The 23,377-nt window shown below is 46.3% G+C and overlaps 1 protein-coding gene across 3 annotated transcripts in view; it reads right to left on the reverse strand.

Annotated features, from left to right (window-relative positions):
• Positions 1-23,377, reverse strand: part of FBF1 (Fas binding factor 1) — a 100,165-nt gene that overhangs the window by 71,569 nt on the left and 5,219 nt on the right. For 2 of the 3 annotated variants that reach the window (XM_089690661.1, XM_089690660.1), the window contains exons 3-7: positions 20,059-20,100; positions 19,024-19,093; positions 18,883-18,934; positions 15,339-15,389; positions 13,603-13,732 (exon numbers count right to left, since the gene is read on the reverse strand). In XM_089690661.1, coding sequence (XP_089546787.1) covers positions 13,603-13,732; positions 15,339-15,389; positions 18,883-18,934; positions 19,024-19,093; positions 20,059-20,100 — 345 coding nt within the window. Of the gene's footprint in view, positions 1-13,602; positions 13,733-15,338; positions 15,390-18,882; positions 18,935-19,023; positions 19,094-20,058; positions 20,101-23,377 lie in introns of those variants that run through there. The other variant, XM_089690662.1, reaches the window with a different exon arrangement.

Consider the following 23,377-nt stretch of genomic DNA (forward strand, 5'->3'; position numbering starts at 1 on the left):
AGCAATGGGAGGCCGTACAGGGACCCATGAGAGACTCTGGACCTGGCAGCAGCATGAGGAGGCGGTATATAGGGGCCTATGGCAGATTAGGGGCCTGGCAGCAGCTATGGGAGGCCCGTAATCTGCCAGCACCTTATGTCAAAAAATTCTACACACCAGCAGTGTGTGAGGAGACCTGAAAGTGGCACATGGCAGAGTGTGGCGATGGAGACAGCAGCAATGGGAGGCCGTACAGGGACCCATGAGAGACTCTGGACCTGGCAGCAGCATGAGGAGGCGGTATATAGGGGACTATGGCAGATTAGGGGCCTGGCAGCAGCTATGGGAGGCCCGTAATCTGCCAGCACCCTATGTCAAAAAATTCTACACACCAGCAGTGTGAGGAGACCTGAAAGTGGCACATGGCAGAGTGTGGCGATGGAGACAGCAGCAATGGGAGGCCGTACAGGGACCCATGAGAGACTCTGGACCTGGCAGCAGCATGAGGAGGCGGTATATAGGGGTCTATGGCAGATTAGGGGCCTGGCAGCAGCTATAGGAGGCCCATAATCTGCCAGCACCCTATGTCAAAAAATTCAACACACCAGCAGTGTGAGGAGACCTGAAAGTGGCACATGGCATGAGACACTGTGGACCTGGCAGCAGCATGAGGAGGCGGTATATAGGGGCCCATGGCAGATTAGGGGCCTGGCAGCAGCTATGGGAGGCCCGTAATCTGCCAGCACCCTATGTCAAAAAATTCTACACACCAGCAGTGTGTGAGGAGACCTGAAAGTGGCACATGGCAGAGTGTGGCGATGGAGACAGCAGCAATGGGAGGCCGTACAGGGACCCATGAGAGACTCTGGACCTGGCAGCAGCATGAGAAGGCGGTATATAGGGGCCTATGGCAGATTAGGGGCCTGGCAGCAGCTATGGGAGGCCCGTAATCTGCCAGCACCCTATGTCAAAAAATTCAACACACCAGCAGTGTGAGGAGACCTGAAAGTGGCACATGGCAGAGTGTGGCGATGGAGACAGCAGCAATGGGAGGCCGTACAGGGACCCATGACAGACTCTGGACCTGGCAGCAGCACGAGGAGGCGGTATATAGGGGCCTATGGCAGATTAGGGGCCTGGCAGCAGCTATAGGAGGCCCGTAATCTGCCAGCACCCTATGTCAAAAAATTCTACACACCAGCAGTGTGTGAGGAGACCTGAAAGTGGCACATGGCAGAGTGTGGCGATGGAGACAGCAGCAATGGGAGGCCGTACAGGGACCCATGAGAGACTCTGGACCTGGCAGCAGCATGAGGAGGCGGTATATAGGGGCCTATGGCAGATTAGGGGCCTGGCAGCAGCTATGGGAGGCCCGTAATCTGCCAGCACCCTATGTCAAAAAATTCTACACACCAGCAGTGTGAGGAGACCTGAAAGTGGCACATGGCAGAGTGTGGCGATGGAGACAGCAGCAATGGGAGGCCGTACAGGGACCCATGACAGACTCTGGACCTGGCAGCAGCATGAGGAGGCGGTATATAGGGGCCTATGGCAGATTAGGGGCCTGGCAGCAGCTATAGGAGGCCCGTAATCTGCCAGCACCCTATGTCAAAAAATTCTACACACCAGCAGTGTGTGAGGAGACCTGAAAGTGGCACATGGCAGAGTGTGGCGATGGAGACAGCAGCAATGGGAGGCCGTACAGGGACCCATGAGAGACTCTGGACCTGGCAGCAGCATGAGGAGGCGGTATATAGGGGCCCATGGCAGATTAGGGGCCTGGCAGCAACAATGGGAGGCCCGTAATCTGCCAACACCCTATGTCAAAAAATTCTACACACCAGCAGTGTGTGAGGAGACCTGAAAGTGGCACATGGCAGAGTGTGGCGATGGAGACAGCAGCAATGGGAGGCCGTACAGGGAACCATGAGAGACTCTGGACCTGGCAGCAGCATGAGGAGGCGGTATATAGGGGCCTATGGCAGATTAGGGGCCTGGCAGCAGCTATGGGAGGCCCGTAATCTGCCAGCACCCTATGTCAAAAAATTCTACACACCAGCAGTGTGTGAGGAGACCTGAAAGTGGCACATGGCAGAGTGTGGCGATGGAGACAGCAGCAATGGGAGGCCGTACAGGGACCCATGAGAGACTCTGGACCTGGCAGCAGCATGAGGAGGCGGTATATAGGGGCCTATGGCAGATTAGGGGCCTGGCAGCAGCTATGGGAGGCCCGTAATCTGCCAGCACCCTATGTCAAAAAATTCTACACACCAGCAGTGTGTGAGGAGACCTGAAAGTGGCACATGGCAGAGTGTGGCGATGGAGACAGCAGCAATGGGAGGCCGTATAGGGACCCATGAGAGACTCTGGACCTGGCAGCAGCATGAGGAGGCGGTATATAGGGGCCTATGGCAGATTAGGGGCCTGGCAGCAGCTATGGGAGGCCCGTAATCTGCCAGCACCCTATGTCAAAAAATTCAACACACCAGCAGTGTGTGAGGAGACCTGAAAGTGGCACATGGCAGAGTGTGGCGATGGAGACAGCAGCAATGGGAGGCCGTACAGGGACCCATGACAGACTCTGGACTTGGCAGCAGCATGAGGAGGCGGTATATAGGGGCCTATGGCAGATTAGGGGCCTGGCAGCAGCTATGGGAGGCCCGTAATCTGCCAGCACCCTATGTCAAAAAATTCTACACACCAGCAGTGTGTGAGGAGACCTGAAAGTGGCACATGGCAGAGTGTGGCGATGGAGACAGCAGCAATGGGAGGCCGTACAGGGACCCATGAGAGACTCTGGACCTGGCAGCAGCATGAGGAGGCGGTATATAGGGGCCTATGGCAGATTAGGGGCCTGGCAGCAGCTATGGGAGGCCCGTAATCTGCCAGCACCCTATGTCAAAAAATTCTACACACCAGCAGTGTGAGGAGACCTGAAAGTGGCACATGGCAGAGTGTGGCGATGGAGACAGCAGCAATGGGAGGCCGTACAGGGACCCATGAGAGACTCTGGACCTGGCAGCAGCATGAGGAGGCGGTATATAGGGGCCTATGGCAGATTAGGGGCCTGGCAGCAGCTATGGGAGGCCCGTAATCTGCCAGCACCCTATGTCAAAAAATTCTACACACCAGCAGTGTGAGGAGACCTGAAAGTGGCACATGGCAGAGTGTGGCGATGGAGACAGCAGCAATGGGAGGCCGTACAGGGACCCATGACAGACTCTGGACCTGGCAGCAGCATGAGGAGGCGGTATATAGGGGCCTATGGCAGATTAGGGGCCTGGCAGCAGCTATAGGAGGCCCGTAATCTGCCAGCACCCTATGTCAAAAAATTCTACACACCAGCAGTGTGTGAGGAGACCTGAAAGTGGCACATGGCAGAGTGTGGCGATGGAGACAGCAGCAATGGGAGGCCGTACAGGGACCCATGAGAGACTCTGGACCTGGCAGCAGCATGAGGAGGCGGTATATAGGGGCCCATGGCAGATTAGGGGCCTGGCAGCAGCTATGGGAGGCCCGTAATCTGCCAGCACCCTATGTCAAAAAATTCAACACACCAGCAGTGTGTGAGGAGACCTGAAAGTGGCACATGGCAGAGTGTGGCGATGGAGACAGCAGCAATGGGAGGCCGTACAGGGACCCATGACAGACTCTGGACTTGGCAGCAGCATGAGGAGGCGGTATATAGGGGCCTATGGCAGATTAGGGGCCTGGCAGCAGCTATGGGAGGCCCGTAATCTGCCAGCACCCTATGTCAAAAAATTCTACACACCAGCAGTGTGTGAGGAGACCTGAAAGTGGCACATGGCAGAGTGTGGCGATGGAGACAGCAGCAATGGGAGGCCGTACAGGGACCCATGAGAGACTCTGGACCTGGCAGCAGCATGAGGAGGCGGTATATAGGGGCCTATGGCAGATTAGGGGCCTGGCAGCAGCTATGGGAGGCCCGTAATCTGCCAGCACCCTATGTCAAAAAATTCTACACACCAGCAGTGTGAGGAGACCTGAAAGTGGCACATGGCAGAGTGTGGCGATGGAGACAGCAGCAATGGGAGGCCGTACAGGGACCCATGAGAGACTCTGGACCTGGCAGCAGCATGAGGAGGCGGTATATAGGGGCCTATGGCAGATTAGGGGCCTGGCAGCAGCTATGGGAGGCCCGTAATCTGCCAGCACCCTATGTCAAAAAATTCTACACACCAGCAGTGTGAGGAGACCTGAAAGTGGCACATGGCAGAGTGTGGCGATGGAGACAGCAGCAATGGGAGGCCGTACAGCGACCCATGACAGACTCTGGACCTGGCAGCAGCATGAGGAGGCGGTATATAGGGGCCTATGGCAGATTAGGGGCCTGGCAGCAGCTATAGGAGGCCCGTAATCTGCCAGCACCCTATGTCAAAAAATTCTACACACCAGCAGTGTGTGAGGAGACCTGAAAGTGGCACATGGCAGAGTGTGGCGATGGAGACAGCAGCAATGGGAGGCCGTACAGGGACCCATGAGAGACTCTGGACCTGGCAGCAGCATGAGGAGGCGGTATATAGGGGCCTATGGCAGATTAGGGGCCTGGCAGCAGCTATAGGAGGCCCATAATCTGCCAGCACCCTATGTCAAAAAATTCAACACACCAGCAGTGTGAGGAGACCTGAAAGTGGCACATGGCATGAGACACTGTGGACCTGGCAGCAGCATGAGGAGGCGGTATATAGGGGCCCATGGCAGATTAGGGGCCTGGCAGCAGCTATGGGAGGCCCGTAATCTGCCAGCACCCTATGTCAAAAAATTCAACACACCAGCAGTGTGTGAGGAGACCTGAAAGTGGCACATGGCAGAGTGTGGCGATGGAGACAGCAGCAATGGGAGGCCGTACAGGGACCCATGACAGACTCTGGACTTGGCAGCAGCATGAGGAGGCGGTATATAGGGGCCTATGGCAGATTAGGGGCCTGGCAGCAGCTATGTGAGGCCCGTAATCTGCCAGCACCCTATGTCAAAAAATTCTACACACCAGCAGTGTGAGGAGACCTGAAAGTGGCACATGGCAGAGTGTGGCGATGGAGACAGCAGCAATGGGAGGCCGTACAGGGACCCATGAGAGACTCTGGACCTGGCAGCAGCATGAGGAGGCGGTATATAGGGGCCTATGGCAGATTAGGGGCCTGGTAGCAGCTATGGGAGGCCCGTAATCTGCTAGCACCCTATGTCAAAAAATTCAACACACCAGCAGTGTGTGAGGAGACCTGAAAGTGGCACATGGCAGAGTGTGGCGATGGAGACAGCAGCAATGGGAGGTCTCCCATTGTCCCAACATGGCCCAAATAGTCCCAACATGGGCCCCCTGGCCACGCTTGACTTTCTGGCCACATAGTCGACATACGGCTACGTTTACTTCCTCGGGCGGCTTGACGAAAAATTGCCACACCGCCGAGTAGGAAACTTTGCCCCCGATACTCCTCACTGGCTGACTGCTGCTTCCTCCGTGCACACCGGCACCACTACTGGCCGTGGTGGTAGGCTGCAGTGGAGCTGGTGCTCTACTCCGTGGCCGTTTGGCTCCACTGACACTGCTTCCACTGACACTGCTGCGACCCTGCTGCTGTCTCCTGGGCAACCCACCGACTGTTTCGCTCACTGCCAAGCTGCCACCCTCTTCTCCTGATGATGCGGAAGAAATTGCCTGATGACGACGAGGCTGCCAAGTGCGATCAACCTCCTCATCATCAAGTAGGGTCTCCGCCTCACTACTAGCCCCCTCGGCTGCGTCTGGGTCAGGAGACAGACCTGTCTCTAGACCGGCTACCGGGCCACTCTCCTCGCCACTACTTCTTCGCCTAGCTGCTGAAAAGGCGGATGTCTCCCCCCGTTCCTGACCGCCCTCTGTTAGCTCTTCCTCACTGTACAGTGGGGCTGAGCCCACAGCATGCGATACTTCGCTTGGTGAGGGAACACCAAAGGACAGGGGCAGGTAGAGGACACGTGATTTCAGTGGGCTTGGTCCCGGGCCATGCCAACTAACGGTTGTGTCTGACGTACCCACCGACCGTTGGCTGTAGGTGTCAGAGGTGACCTGGGAAGAGGAAGACGACCGAGCCAACCAATCGATGACGGCAGGGTTGTCGGTGGAGACACGACCGCTGGATGACACCGGGAGCACTGGCCTCTGGCTGCGAATAGTGCTGCCTCGACCCCTTCCTCTGCTGCCACGTCTGCTCGCTCCTAAAACATTGCCTCCTCTGCCACTCCTCTGCATGTTGTCTGACATACTCTTTAATTAAACAATTATGTGTCCCTGAGTAACAATTCTGTGTCCCTGAGTAACAATTCTGTGTCTGTGCGAGTAACAATTCTGTGGCCCTAAGTAACGGTTCTGTGGCCCTCAGTAACAGTTCTGTGTCCCTGTGTAACAATTCTGTGTCTGTGCGAGTAACAATTCTGTGGCCCTAAGTAACAGTTCTGTGGTCCTCAGTAACAATTCTGTGTCTGTGCGAGTAACAATTCTGTGGCCCTAAGTAACAGTTCTGTGGCCCTCAGTAACAATTCTGTGTCTGTCCCTGAGTAACAATTCTGTGGCCCTAACTAAAGTTTCTGTGGCCCTAAGTAACAATTCTCTGGCACTCAGTAACAATTCTGTCTGTCCCTGAGTAACAATTCTGTGGCCCTAATAACGTTTCTGTGGCCCTAAGTAACAATTATCTGGCACTCAGGAACAATTCTGTCTGTCCCTGAGTAACAATTCTCTGGCACTCAGTAACAATTCTGTCTGTCCCTGAGTAAAAATTCTGTGGCCCTAAGTAAAGTTTCTGTGGCCCTGAGTAACAATTCTCTGGCACTCCGTAACAATTCTGTCTGTCCCTGAGTAACAATTCTCTGGCACTCCGTAACAATTCTGTCTGTCCCTGAGTAACAATTCTCTGGCACTCAGTAACAATTCTGTCTGTCCCTGAGTAAAAATTCTGTGGCCCTAAGTAAAGTTTCTGTGGCCCTGAGTAACAATTCTCTGGCACTCCGTAACAATTCTGTCTGTCCCTGAGTATGAATTCTGTGGCCCTAACTAGCGTTTCTTTGTCCCTAAGTAACAGTTCTGTGGCCCTGAGTAACAATTCTGTGTCTGTGCGAGTAACAATTCTGTGGCCCTAAGTAACAGTTCTGTGGCCCTCAGTAACAGTTCTGTGTCTGTGCGAGTAACAATTCTGTGTCTGTGCGAGTAACAATTCTGTGGCCCTAAGTAAAGTTTCTGTGGCCCTCAGTAACAGTTCTGTGTCTGTGCGAGTAACAATTCTGTGTCTGTGCGAGTAACAATTCTGTGGCCCTAAGTAAAGTTTCTGTGGCCCTAAGTAACAATTCTCTGGCACTCAGTAACAATTCTGTCTGTCCCTGAGTAACAATTCTCTGGCACTCAGTAACAATTCTGTCTGTCCCTGAGTAAAAATTCTGTGGCCCTAAGTAAAGTTTCTGTGGCCCTGAGTAACAATTCTCTGGCACTCCGTAACAATTCTGTCTGTCCCTGAGTATGAATTCTGTGGCCCTAACTAGCGTTTCTTTGTCCCTAAGTAACAGTTCTGTGGCCCTGAGTAACAATTCTGTGTCTGTGCGAGTAACAATTCTGTGGCCCTAAGTAACAGTTCTGTGGCCCTCAGTAACAGTTCTGTGTCTGTGCGAGTAACAATTCTGTGTCTGTGCGAGTAACAATTCTGTGGCCCTAAGTAACAGTTCTGTGGCCTTCAGTAACAATTCTGTGTCTGTGCGAGTAACAATTCTGTGTCTGTGCGAGTAACAATTCTGTGGCCCTAAGTAAAGTTTCTGTGGCCCTAAGTAACAATTCTCTGGCACTCAGTAACAATTCTGTCTGTCCCTGAGTAAAAATTCTGTGGCCCTAAGTAAAGTTTCTGGGGCCCTGAGTAACAATTATCTGGCACTCAGTAACAATTCTGTCTGTCCCTGAGTAACAATTCTCTGGCACTCAGTAACAATTCTGTCTGTCCCTGAGTAAAAATTCTGTGGCCCTAAGTAAAGTTTCTGTGGCCTTGAGTAACAATTCTCTGGCACTCCGTAACAATTCTGTCTGTCCCTGAGTAACAATTCTCTGGCACTCAGTAACAATTCTGTCTGTCCCTGAGTAAAAATTCTGTGGCCCTAAGTAAAGTTTCTGTGGCCCTGAGTAACAATTCTCTGGCACTCCGTAACAATTCTGTCTGTCCCTGAGTATGAATTCTGTGGCCCTAACTAGCGTTTCTTTGTCCCTAAGTAACAGTTCTGTGGCCCTGAGTAACAATTCTGTGTCTGTGCGAGTAACAATTCTGTGGCCCTAAGTAACAGTTCTGTGGCCCTCAGTAACAGTTCTGTGTCTGTGCGAGTAACAATTCTGTGTCTGTGCGAGTAACAATTCTGTGGCCCTAAGTAAAGTTTCTGTGGCCCTCAGTAACAGTTCTGTGTCTGTGCGAGTAACAATTCTGTGTCTGTGCGAGTAACAATTCTGTGGCCCTAAGTAAAGTTTCTGTGGCCCTAAGTAACAATTCTCTGGCACTCAGTAACAATTCTGTCTGTCCCTGAGTAACAATTCTCTGGCACTCAGTAACAATTCTGTCTGTCCCTGAGTAAAAATTCTGTGGCCCTAAGTAAAGTTTCTGTGGCCCTGAGTAACAATTCTCTGGCACTCCGTAACAATTCTGTCTGTCCCTGAGTAACAATTCTCTGGCACTCAGTAACAATTCTGTCTGTCCCTGAGTAAAAATTCTGTGGCCCTAAGTAAAGTTTCTGTGGCCCAGAATAACAATTCTCTGGCACTCCGTAACAATTCTGTCTGTCCCTGAGTATGAATTCTGTGGCCCTAACTAGCGTTTCTTTGTCCCTAAGTAACAGTTCTGTGGCCCTGAGTAACAATTCTGTGTCTGTGCGAGTAACAATTCTGTGGCCCTAAGTAACAGTTCTGTGGCCCTCAGTAACAGTTCTGTGTCTGTGCGAGTAACAATTCTGTGTCTGTGCGAGTAACAATTCTGTGGCCCTAAGTAACAGTTCTGTGGCCTTCAGTAACAATTCTGTGTCTGTGCGAGTAACAATTCTGTGTCTGTGCGAGTAACAATTCTGTGGCCCTAAGTAAAGTTTCTGTGGCCCTAAGTAACAATTCTCTGGCACTCAGTAACAATTCTGTCTGTCCCTGAGTAACAATTCTCTGGCACTCAGTAACAATTCTGTCTGTCCCTGAGTAAAAATTCTGTGGCCCTAAGTAAAGTTTCTGGGGCCCTGAGTAACAATTCTCTGGCACTCAGTAACAATTCTGTCTGTCCCTGAGTAACAATTCTCTGGCACTCAGTAACAATTCTGTCTGTCCCTGAGTAAAAATTCTGTGGCCCTAAGTAAAGTTTCTGTGGCCCTAAGTAACAATTCTCTGGCACTCAGTAACAATTCTGTCTGTCCCTGAGTAACAATTCTCTGGCACTCAGTAACAATTCTGTCTGTCCCTGATTATGAATTCTGTGGCCCTAACTAGCGTTTCTTTGTCCCTAAATAACGATTCTGTGGCCCTCATTAACAAGTCTGTGTCCCTGAGTAATGGTTCTCTGTCCCTAAGTAACTTTTCTCTGTCCCCAATTATCGTTTCTGTGGCCCTAACTCTGTCCCTGTCCCTAGTACAGAGCGGTCTGCCTCTGTTCAATAACTGCAGGCAAATGAAGAATTCCAAAATGGCCGCTATTTATAGCTCGACCATTACACAGTGCTGGCTGGCTGGCTGCTGATTGGCTGATGCGATCACATGTAGTTGAGGAATGCATTATGGGTCAGTGCGCCTTGTCTGCGCGCCTTCCCAGACATCCCCGCTCCGTCGCCGCACATGTCAGCCGCCATTTTCTGAAAAATTTCGATTCGCGCGTCCGAATTAGGCTATTTTTCGGATTCGGCACGAATCAAAATTTTTCCGATATTCGACTCGAATTCCACTTCGGATACTTCGATTTGCTCATCTCTAGTCCTGGCATCAGTTGGAGTAAACAATGACCCATCGTTGGGGTCATTGGTAGGATCTGTTCCCCATTATTGGTAGGAATTGTGCCCAAACATTGGTAGGAATTTTGCCCCAACATTGATGTCATTAGGCACCCTTGTTAGTGTCATTGGCAGGAATTGTGCCCCAACATTGGTAGGAATTTGGCACCATTGCTGGTGTCATTGGTAGGAATTGGGCACCATTGTTGGTGTCATTGGTAGGTATTGTGCTCCAACAATGGTAGGAATTGTGCCCGATCACTAAAGTCAATGCAAGGACTTGTGCCCCAACACTGGTATCATTGGAAAGAATTGTGCCCCGTCACTGGTGTTATTGGGCCCCAATGTTTGTGTCATTGGGAGGAGCTGTGCCCCATCATTGGTGTCATTGGGCACCATTGCTGGTGTCATTGGTAGGAATTGTGCCCCAACATTGGTGTCATTGAGCACCATTGTTGGTGTCATTGGTAGGAATTGTGCCCCAACAATGGTAGGAATTGTGCCCTATCACTGAAGTCAATGCAAGGAATTGTGCCCCATCACTGGTATCATTGGAAAGAATTGTGCCCCATCACTGGTGTTATTGGGCCCCAATGTTTGTGTCATTGGTAGGAATTGTGCCCCAACATTGGTGTCATTGGGCACCATTGTTGGTGTCATTGGTAGGAATTGTGCCCCAACAATGGTAGGAATTGTGCCCTATCACTGAAGTCAATGCGAGGAATTGTGCCCCATCACTGGTGTCATTGTAAAGAATTGTGCCCCATCACTGGTGTTATTGGGCCCCAATGTTTGTGTCATTGTGAGGAACTGTGCCCCATTATTGGGCACTATTGTTGGTATCATTGGGAGAATTGTGCCCCAACATTGGTAGGGGTTGAACCCCAACAATGGTGTCATTTGGAGGAATTGTGCCCTATCACTGAAGTCAATGTGAGAAATTGTGCCCCATCATTGGTGTCATTGTAAAGAATTGCGCCCCGTCACTGGTGTTATTGGGCCCCAATATTTGTGTAATTGGGAGGAATTGTGCCCCATCATTGGTGTCATTGGGCATCATTGTTGGTGTCATTGGGAGAATTGTGCCCCATCATTGGTGTCATTGAGAGGAATTGTGTCCCATCGTTGGTGTCATTGGGAGGAACGGTGCCGCTTCGTTGCGGTCAGTGAATAAAGTGGTGCTCCAAGAGCCAGATAAAAGCAAGAAAAGGGACGCATTTGGCCCTCGGGCAGCAGTTTGGAGAATACTGGTATAAAATATTCCAAATTCTCCGATATTGGCAGCAACTGTTACACCACCAGATAACAGTGACTTGTGTAGCTGGTATATTTTGATCAAATCCCCGATAACTATTAAGAAGCACAGATGTTAAAGCGAAACTAATCCCTCCAATACTTTACAGCCATAGAAGCTGCCATCTTAGCCTCCGATCTGCAGTTGCCATTTGATGGCTTGACAGTTTGGTTGAAGGCACAAGCAAATGTGACAGTTATCATTCGCAGCATGCCTTGCATTTAACGGTTTTGTGAAGCAGTTAAAGAGGTTGTAAATCCTCCCCTATAGCCAATGAAGTGAATAGCCTTAGGTGATACGTATAGATCAAACAAATCCTCCTACATAAATTGTACCTTTCCATCTGCAGACTTTTCTTCATCCGTTCAAAGTGCAGAATTTATAAAGCTTGTTTAAGCGTTCAGAAAAAAGGGGGCAGAGAGCTGAAGTTACACTCTGCAGAGCTCAGTGAGGAGAGCTCTGAGAGCTGATTGGAGGGAAGAGGCACAACCCCTTCACACAGTCCACAGAATCAAAGCTGAGGCTGTCAATCAGTTGGAGGTCTCTCCCCATTACCATATTTCTCTTGGTGTCAGGAAAACTTGTCAGAGGTGATACATGCTGATAGCAGAGGAATGAAGCAGCAGACAGAAATGACACTTAGTGCTCTGGAGTGAGACAAGTACACACTCTAGAGCAGGGGTGGGCAAACTTTTTGACTTGAGGGCCGCAATGGGTTCATATATTGGACCCGGGGGCAGGACCAAGAGTAGATGAATGATGTGTATGTGTGAATTAATATAAATTTAATTAAAATTTGTAACATTAAATGTTTAGATTAATTTAAGGTAGAAAAGCATAAAAAGAGTTATTTTACAAAACTTTTATGCCCCCCACTAGCTGCTGGCCGGCCCAGCCACTACCATGCCATCCATAGTAAGTATAGTAATATTCCCCCATAGTAAGCATAGTAATTAATCCCCAATATAGTAATTCATCCCCCATATAGTAATTCATCCCCCATAGTAATTCATCCCCCCTATAGTAATTCATCCCCCCTATAGTAATTCATTCCCCATATTAATTCATCCCCCATATTAATTCATCCCTCATATAGTATTTCATCCCCCATAGTACTATTCCCCCCCAAGTAGTAAGCCAAGTCCCCCCTGTGTCAATTTACTTACCTTTGCTCGCCGTGTTCCCGCGCCGTTCCGGTCTTCAGGGCGGACTGTGAGAGGAGCCTAGCTCCCCTCACGTTCGTCACGCTGCCCCGCCTACACACATCCTGACAGCCAATGTTTGCCTGCCCTGGCTGTTTTTTTTTTTTATCACGCTCCGCCGGCCGGATTAAAAGGTCCGCCGGGCCGTATACGGCCCGCGGGCCGTAGTTTGCCCATTGCTGCTCTAGAGGGATATGCTTTCTTCATATTTCATGTCTGAGTTTACAACCTCTTTAAATGGATGGGTTTAGTTCTGCTTTAATGCCAGTTTAAAGTGGAACTTTAGACAGAAAATTAAGTCCTGATTGACCATTTTTTCACGCTGGCCCCTTTTTCAAGTATAGCTATGTAAAACATTAAAAATAGGTGCCTAACTGTTTAAAATCCAGTAATGCACTGTCTCACTCTGCAATTGACATGCTCAGTTGCTCTTTATTCTCAGCCCTAAATCAGAGCCACTAGAGGCTGATCAGCTGACAGCTTTAAGATTTACTGTTGCTGAAGGGGGGGAAGAAAGCAAGAGGAATGACACAGACTGTGAAGAGAGAACACAGATCAGGGACAGAGAAAAGAAGAGCAGGAGAGGTGACAGACACATTTTGCTGCCAAGGAGACACAAAAAGGATAGTTTCTTAACTAATTTCCCTGATATTATCTACTTACTCCATCATCGGCAGATCTGTGAACTTCAGCACTGTAAAGCTTCTGTCAGCCTTCCACTCTAACTGAGCCAAGACAATCAAGGCTGGAAATGTACATATTTTAATTGAAGAAAGTGACCTATAGTTTTTGAGACCAAGGAAAGGGGGAGAGTTTCCAATAAGGAAGTGACTGATCTGGGCTTTAACAAAATGGTGGCCTAAAGTAAGAAGAAACAGGAGCCATGCTGGAGGCAGTTTACAACACACCCTAATTTTGGTACCATAGCTATTAATGTGGAATGTATGTTCTCTTGTTAAAGAGCATTAATTGCTATCAAATTGTTTTGGGTAAAGTTCCACTTTAAGCTGCACATGTATACCCCACCTTGTGTTATTACAGGATATTTAAGGAAGCCACTCTGACCAAGTTTCAGAATCATTGGTTTACAGGTAAATAGCTGTTGATACATTACTAAAGATTTATGCTTCTGTGTTTGCCATTTACCATTTTTAGTACCAGTCTTGTTTTGCGCTTTTCTGTCACTAATGGTACTTCGGGTAACCCCAGAATCCTTTGCAGGAGCTGAGTTTGGCTTTCTAGATCCAAATATCTCTGCATCCATATCTTCCAAATCCTATAAATCAAAGCAAACATATAGTACAGTATGTTTTGCACTCAGTCCAATTTGTGGTCATTTACAACATGCATGGCTAATAAACATTTATTTTCAGATCACCTTAATGGGAATACATTGATTTTATAATATATTTCTTTTTTTATTTTACAATTCATATTTATCACTTGCAGCTAACAGGTGGTGAGCGTAAAGTAAAACAGTTGCTTCCTACAGGCTAAAAAGCCTACATCATGGGGGGGTGGTCATTTGCTTCCCTATACCCAAAAGCTGTGGCAGCCACAGAAGGAGTAGTAGTGGAGTGCTAGAGAGATGAGCATAAGGTTTCTTTTTAACCATTTGCTGTCCAAGGACGTCCCTGTACGTCCTGAAGTTGCAGTTGTTATACCAGGGCTATGGCTGCAGCTGCAGCCTGACCCCAGTATCGGTCTTTTCAGCCGGCGATGCTGAATAAACTAAAAGTGATCTAGGTGGCCAATTAGCCATGGATCGATTTTACAGGCAAAGGGAGGGGGTTTCCCTGGTGGGACGAGAAAGCCCGGGACTGAAGCAGGCAGATCCGCCGTCTGACCATAGAGATGATCAAGGACCAGAATGTCCCAGATCATCTCTATGGTCTAAGAAACCAGAAGTGACCGTTTCAGTCTAATGTAAACTTACCGTTATCAGCCTATGAAAGCATCAGATCAAACTGATCTTGGTTTGATCTGATGCTTTGAAGGGCAGCAAAGAGATCAGGGGTCTAATAGATCCAGGATCTCTCAGTAAAGAGTACCTGTCACTGCCCATGCTATCACAAGGGATGTTGTTCATCTCTTGTGATAACAATACAATTGATTAAAAATAATTAAAAAAAAGACAGTGTAAAACTAAATAAAATATATAAAATAAATACATTTTTTTTTTTAAATGTAACGTGCCCTAGTTCCCCCTGTGCTCATGCGCAAAGGCGAATGCATACGTAGGTCGCACTCGTATATGTTAATTGTAATCACACCATACGTGAGGTATCACCGTGAATGTTATAGCGAGAGCAATAATTTTAGCACCAGACCTCCTGTGTAACTCTTAACTGGTAACCTGTAAAAACTTTTAAAGTGTTGTCTACAGAGATTATTGGGTACCATAGCTTGTCACCATTCTACGAGCGTGTGAAATTTTAAACAGTGACATGTGAGGTATCTTTTTACTCCACGTAACATCATTTTTTATATTTTACCAAAACAATTTGAGTATTACATTGTGTTTTTGTGCATTAAAATTCATTAAAGTGTATTTTTTTCCAAAAAAATTGCATTTGAAAAACTGCTGCGCAAATACCATGTGACATAAAAAATTTCAACACCCACCATTTTATTCTCTAGGGCCTCTGATTAAACATAAAACCACCAAACATTAGTTTAGTAAAGCAATTTTCCAGCAAAAAAAGCTGATTGTTACATTTATGTGAAAAGTGTTAGTATAGAAGCAATTAATCAGTTTATTTATGGTCATTCTTTTACAACTATGTAAAATAAAACTGAGCTAAATACATTATACTTTCCATATCCATTCATCATCAAATTTTTTTACTTTAACACATCTGTAAATGTACAACACGGGTTACCTTCAAGCTTTCCAGAACAGCCTCCGGATCAGCCTCTGAAACATCATAATCCTGTTTAAAAAAAAACAAAGATTACATTATTTTCGAGAAATGTACAAGATGTTCCCAACTTGTAATACAAGAACACAAAGCACCAACCACTCTGTGTATAAATCATGACACTGAACTGAAAGCATCATGGATGGTACTTAGAAAAATGACATTTTAGTAGCGTCTTGTTCTATAAGAAACATTGTCAAATGTTTCTGCTGGTATTAGAGGGACAGTGCTCCTGGATTTGTGCCATAGTACTGAACAGCAAATAATGTGTATAACAAGAAAATTACGGGGTAATCCGGTTCTCTAAGGCTCCATGTACACTGCAGCTGATAAACTCACGTTTTGGAGCTTTTCTGAGTTTTTTTCAGCAGCCCCTGAACTCTCCCTAATGTTTTCCTATGTGTCCATGTACACATCGTCATTTACAGTCATTTACAGGCAGTAGAGTTTACAGTCGTTTTTTTGAACACACCAAACTTGCATTCAGGAGTAGATTTTATCAGCATTTCATACGCCAAACGCTTGTAAACGCAGCTAACCATATTTATAAGCGTTTGCTTTTTGAAAATTTTTTTAAGTCTTCCATTTCCAGCTGCTGTCCAGAGCCTTTTTTCAGCATAAAAAATGCATGCAAAACATTTTCCTGGTACTCAAATGGACCTGGTACACCATATTTTGAGGTTTTGCATGAAAGAAAATATGTTAGACACTGCTGAAACAATACCTGCACAGAAATGAGCTGGAACACATCCAAACACCACAAAAAAAAAAAAAAAAAAAAAAAAAAAAAAAGACAGGTAAGCTTAACAAATTCTGCTCTCTCTGCTTTTGCTCTCTCCATTTCTCTCAAAATGTCTGAAATAGTGAGTTTTTTTCATTGCATTCTGGGTATTTTGGAAGGTCTCCTGAGGTTATCTTTAAAAAACGCTTCTAACAGCAAACGCTCATAAACGCAAAAAAACACGGTATACAAATGCGGCTAAACAGACGTTTTGTGAACCTTCGTTCTCCAGCAGTCAGTTTCCAATGTTCAGAAGTGTCCCGTGTACATAGAGCCTAAGATATAAAAGTAGGATTTGGTAACACACTAGTGGCTGAATGAGAGCACAGCCAAACCCATTGTTTCCCAGTCTTATGTACACCATCTATTTACTCTAACACTCACAATTCACATCCCTCCCTTTAGAATATAATAGCGCCGAAAGCATAACTAGATTTAAAGCTAAACTACAAGGAAAATTGGTTTTAGATATTGTGCTAGCCAAGTAAGATAGCCCTAAGTGTGGATAGCTGCTGCATAGTATAAAAATCATGCCTTGCTGTAAGCTGGATCCTTCACACAGAGCTGGATTTCCAGGTGTCGTAGGGAACAGAGATGCTGCGACAGCACCGAGGGGATCCTGTTGCATCCCCGCCCTCAACTATCTCTTCTCCTATTCACAAAATACTTATTGTTTTCACAAAATAAGTGTTGTGTGAATAGAGGAGGGGAGAGAAGGGGCAGATACCCAACACGATCTCTTTCGTGGGCCGAGCCACGATGACGTCACTCTTGGGCATTTGCACAGGTGTCACGGCCGCAGCACCGAGCTCTAAAGGGATGGCATGAGTACGCTGTTTCTTCAGAGATAACAGTGACGATCTCCTAAACGGTGCATGTTTAGGAGATATTCTTTGTACCTACAGGTAGGCTGGAAGTACAAGTGTTGAAGTAGTGTTTATGTCTTATGCTAATAAAAATAAAAAAAAAACTGCAATGCCTGTCTGCTAGCAACAAATGTGTTCTTTGTGTATACTGCCTGAGGCACATGTGTGGTGCAGCGTACACACCTAGTAGCTTATATCTTGGACCTTGATGACAAAAATGATAAAACTCCAGGTGTTTGTGCAGGAGTTCTCTCATCAGTAGCCACCCAATAGCCAAAGAGAGAAGACATCAGATGTGGAAGGAGAAAAAGGCAGTGGATGGAGTAATGAGGAAAGCATTGCTGCCTGCTTTAACCTCTTGTTTGCAGTACTGCACAAAGCAGGGCACTTGCAGTGCCCACCAACCATGACAGGGCGTATATCTCCTGCTGTGGCAGTGACATGCATGTACATCCCTGGCCACAGAAGCTAAAGGGGATGCAGTTGGGGCAGGGGTAGCAAAAACACATCTTAAACTATGGGGTTTTACTACCCCACCAAACTGCAACTTTAAATGAACCCTTACTGCTCTGAGCACCCCTGCTTTCACACTGGTGTGCTGCAGTTTACCTGCACCACGGGTCCAGTGCAGTGCAACTGCAGCTTATTGGGTTAGCTGCGATTTGCCATAGACTTATATCCTGCATGTGAAAACATATCAAAACTCCTGCATTCAGTTTTGGTATGCTTTCAGAAAGTGCACTAAACCCACAGAATACAATAGAATTCTAAGCACAGCAAACCCACAGGAAAGCTGCAGGTGCACTGGTGTAGGCAAATGGCAGCACATCAGTGTGAAAGCAGCCCTATACTACTATGCCCAATGTTTGGTTCACACTGACCTGAAGAGCTCTTCTTTCCTGCTGCTGTCACCACTCTGGAGACCACTAGCCGGGATAAGAGGTGGAGTGCAGTTGGTATCACTCCGCATGGGACAGGAGCAGCACTACAGAGGAGGCATCAGCTTATACGACTCTTGCCCCCTACTACAGCTCCAACTTTACAAGTAGTGCCTCTGCATTACACTCTGTTTGATGCTCTGGGACGGTGAGTCAGCAAGCCCTGACCGTGATCTACCAGCCACCTGGCCGCGATCTACTGGTAGATCGCGAGCTACAGGTTGCTGACACCTGGTGTACAGTGTTAGCTCACCTTTTAAATTTTTCTGTAAAGGTGAACTAACACTGGGCACACTGGTATACTCACAGATAAATATATATTAGGGAGCGGTTTTACCTGCCAAAAGATTTGCATTTCTGTCCATTCACAGAGCCCTCTCAGGCAGCACTGGAGATCTGTTTTCTTCTCTGCTGCAGTTAAGTCACACTTATGGGTCTTGTCCCTCCCCCAGCCTGTGTGCCTGGACAGTGAAAAAAGAAGCAGCCCACTGATGAACTCACCTTTCTGTCATTCTTCTGTCTCCTACCAGGAATATTCCTTGTTAGCACGTGAGCGTTGCAGCACAACTGATTGGCTCCATGTGCTGCTGCTTCTTTCTCTCCCAGTTTGAGCTTTGCTTTACAAGGGCTGCAAGAGGCTGATACCATATCAGACCCTGGTACTTGGACAATGCCTGCCTTAGAACATGTACTTAATGATTTACCAATACTCATCATCTATAACAAAGTTAACAATTTTGGACGGAGGTCTTTTTTTGTTTTGTATCCTTGACTTAAATGCTCAGATTACAGATCACTATGTAAAGTTTTTTCTACACAACAAGCCACATACCTACTGGTCCTTCAATTCAATAAACACAGGTAAAGTATAAAGCAATGCTTTCACAACACCCTTGGATCCTGCCAAACTTTATAATTACCTCATCTGCTTCCTTTGCGATTTCTCTGAAAAAGTCTTCATCAAGTGTTGACCTGATGTAACATGAATATATAAATAAATACCAAAGCACATTTGTGTTTCCAGACAGAACCAAAAAGGTGAGGACATCACAGTAACTCACTTCTTAGTGGTGCTAGTTGAACGAGCAGCCCGGGTTTTGCTTGCAGAAGCAGAGGTCCGTGGTGATGGATCTGTATACATGACACCACACAAATAAGATAGGCAGTTTAAAATCTCCATATATATTATGCAGCAAAGGAAATTGAGAGAAAAGATAACACTGTCCTTGTTTTTTCCCCAATTATGATTTTCGGGCAAATGGGGTTATGCCTTGCCTCCCACACATATTAGACCTGTATAAACTAAGCTCTACCTGTTAGCCCTGCCCTATCTGCATACAGCTGCTGGAAAAATGTTAAGATGCCTACATACATCAGAAAATATTTTCCCACTATAGCTGTTTAGAGACAGATCAGGAAGCTCATATGTGTGCAGGTCCTACACAACCATGGCAGATTCCAGCAGTTTATGGACAGGTCAGGGAACATTCTTACAATATGTGTGCAGGTCCTACTCAACCATTACAGACTCTAGGTAATAAAAGAGAGATTGGGGAACACTCATATGTACAGATCGTACTCAACCATGACATACTCCAGCAGTGTATGGACAGGACAGATCAGGGTACGTTCATATGTGTGCAGGTCCTACTCAACCATGGCAGACTCCAGCAGTGTAAGAACAGATCAGGAAATTCATATGTATGCAGGTTCTACTCAACCACTGTAGATTCCAGCAGTTTTGGACAGATCAGGGAACGTTCATATGTGTGCAGGTCCTACGCAAACATGGCAGACTCTAGCTAGTTAAGGACAGATCAGGGAACATTTACATTTGTACAGATTGCACTCAACCATTGCATGTTCCAGCTGTTTATGAACAGACCACGGAACGTTCATATGTGTTTAAGTCTTACTCAACCATGGCAGACTCCAGCTGTTTATTAACAGATTAGAGAACATTCATATGTATGTAGATCCTACTCAACCAAACACAGGATCAAGCAGTTTATGGACCGATCAGGGGACCTTTCAATTCATGTCATACTGAGTCTCAGCTCCATTACACTGCAGGTAGAAATAATAGAATAACTTACCATCATCACCAAGAATATCATCAAGGAAATCATCAACAGAACCTTTATAATGAAGAAAAATAAGATCGTTAAGTGTTTATATGTTTCATAATTTATTTTTTATCCAACTAGACAACATTAAAGTGTATGTACTTTTTTTCATCTTAAACAAAGGTTACCTAAGTTATAAAACACCAAAAGGGGGATTTACTAAACCTTGAACATACAAAATCTAGTGTAGCTCTGCAAAGAACCCAATCAGCTTCCATGGTTAAATTGCACTCACATGGATAGGTAAGAAGTAGGCATTTCAAGCGATGGAGATCCAGTGGGAGCATCAGGTCCTTTGGCCACCCTCTGGGTGTTTTCCCGCCACTCCATTGGTGTGCAGGGCTCAAGGAGTAGCGCAGGGATGATGTCACCGCATGGACCGGGTTTCCAAGATGTCACGTGTTCGGAGTATGCTCACTCCGACGTCAGGCCAGGTGAGCATGCTTGCCCAAAGTACCTGACGCTGGACCTACATCACATGAAATGCCTACTTGTTACCTATCTATAGGAGTGCAATTTTACCATTAAATCTGCCTAATTTTAACTGTCTACACTCAGAGTGGCGTTGCTGTCTCTCTACTCTACCTGCATTAGTATTTACAGCTCTTACAGCCGGCTGCCTCCTCGGACAAGTCCATACTACTACAAGCCCCCCACTACAGATGGACTTGGACACCACCTCCACATGGACCTTCTACTAACCCCCATTGCTGATGGTCCATCCCCAAACGCACACAGAGTAAATGCGTCTTAGCGCTCCCTCCCCCACTCACCTCTAAAGGATAAAGTTAACCTTTTTACCAAAAATAATAAATGCATATTTTTTTGTTTTTTTGCAGGTAAAAAAATGTGTATTTATTATTTTTTGGCTGCAGCAGCCTGGAAAGCATTGCACCAACAGATCACTGGTGCCATGCAGCTCTCCTGCAGACCTGTCAGTATATCTGCTTGCCGTATGTGATGTACGAGCAATCAGATATACCGACAGGAAGAATGAATGAACAACCACGGTGATTCACAGTGCCGTGTTAGTTCATTGAGGATTATAAGCCGACAGCTGCTAAGGCTGTAGGGACTCGAAGTGCTTCCATTCTCAGAATACTGTGAATGAGTGACGCGGACGGGCAGTCGGAGACCCGCAAAGCCACTTTTTTTTAAAGTTTGATAGTTAGCGGGGGGGGGGGGGGGGTGTTTCGGGGTAAAGCTGTGGAGCGGGGGCTGGTGCATTCATACCATGTTATGCTATGAATATGGGTGTAACATGGAACATGTTATGAATGGTGGACTTATCCTTTAACTGAACAAGCTGAAGTTAGAAGCTGGTTGGCTACCATGCACAGGTGCACCAGATTCTGAGTGCTAAAGCTTTAACAAATCTCACCCACATGTATTCTGTGGATGGCCAAAGGATGAAGGAAGCAAAAACAAAAAAAAAAAAAAAATGACACCAGCACTGCAGTCTCACGCAGTTCTTTTGTCCAGAGCATGTCAAAAGTACAAAGGGAGCTGTACTATCTGGCATAAAGAAAAGTATTTATTTTAACCGTTTTCCCACCACCCTACAGCAGATATATTGCTACAGGGCGGCAGGGGTAGGGGTGCACAAAATCACATATACATATATAGATACAGTATGTGTGATTTTGCATTTACGGGTAGGGGGAGCGTGCAAGCTGCCCATTCTACTCTAACATCAACAAGGCATTTTTGTCCACACAACTGCCACTCACTGGATATTTCCTCTTTTTCAGACCATTCTCTGAAACCCTAGAGATGGTTGTGCATGAAATCCCAGTAGATCAGCAGTTTTTGAAATACTCAGACCAGCCCATCTGGCACCAACAACCATGCCACGTTCAAAGTCAATTAAATCCCCTTTCTCCCCCATTTTGATGCTCGGTTTGATCTTCAGCAAGTCATCTTCACCACGTCTAGATGCCTAAATGCATTGAGTTGCTGCCATGTGATTGGCTGATTAGCAATTTGTATTACCAAGCAATTGAACAGGTGTACCTAATAAAGTGACCGGTGAGAGAAGTTCTGCTTTAGTGCAGAACTAAATCCTCCTATCCTTTTCAGCCAAGAAAGCTGCCATCTTAGCATCTGTTTGATCTGTAACTGCCATTATGCTGCACATGTGATCAGTTATGACACCAGACATTTCATAATTTGAGAGTCTGGTTGAGAACACAAGCAAACATGACAGTTAGCATTTCTGGAATGCCAGGAATGTAACTGTTTTTTTAAATCATTCCAGTAGAACTTTAGGTCAAAATATAAAAAAGGCCAAACAGGTAGGAATTTTAATGCAGAAGAGACATGCTTTGTCTCATCTGAATTAAAGTTACTTACCTGCCTGTCTGCCGTTGTATAGTGAGCTGTGCACGTGCAGCTTACTGTACAAATTCATATATAAAATAAGACCACTTCCTTAAAATAATAAATGTAACCCCCACAGCACCATCAACACCTTCACCCTTGAAGATGTACAATTGGGATTAAATAAAAAGTGCCAAAAATAAATTATATTCCAGAACAGTGTCCTTACAATGAAAATCAAAATCCTATAAGTCCACACATTAAATAAAATTAGAATATATAGTATAGCGTATATCTTCTTCTTATGTGATATGCTCCAAAACAAACCAACACTGTTATTAGAATTAGATTAGACAATTAGAAGTGTCACAGTGTTGGTTTGTTTTGGAGCACTGAAGAGTGATTCACATACACAGTGTCCTTCACTGTTTGGATTCACGATTTCTCACTTTGTTCACCTTTTACACTAATTACCAATTTTATTGGTTATTCACTTGAGTGTTGTCACTATTTTTGATGTGGTTAAAAAGGTAATACACTATGTGATATTTCTTTTTTTGAGGGTATATCATTGTGGAAAGCATTGGAAGTATTTGAAGGACTATATAATTTTTGGACACTTTTTTATCACCATTATCACATAAGAAGATATACGATATACTATATATTCTAATTTTATTTAATGTGTGGACTTATAGGATTTTGATTGTAAGGACACTGTTCTGGAATATAATTTATTTTTGGCACTTTTTACTGTACAAATTCGGCAATGCTGAAAATGAGTGCACTCCTGAGCATGTGAGGGTGTGACATTATCCCCACCCAGCCAAGGACAGTGGCTGGTGATCTAGACCTGGAAGCCGAACGCCCACAGATGTCGGCAGCAAGACGAAAAGATCCATGATGTTGCATTGCTGGATCCAAGGTGAGGATAGTTCCACCTTAAATCAATGGGTTTAGTTCCGCTTTA

Source organism: Staurois parvus, unplaced genomic scaffold, assembly GCF_062004578.1.
Source record: "Staurois parvus isolate SC_StPar_1 unplaced genomic scaffold, SC_StPar_1.0 ptg000538l, whole genome shotgun sequence".
NCBI classification, from domain to species: domain Eukaryota; kingdom Metazoa; phylum Chordata; class Amphibia; order Anura; family Ranidae; genus Staurois; species Staurois parvus.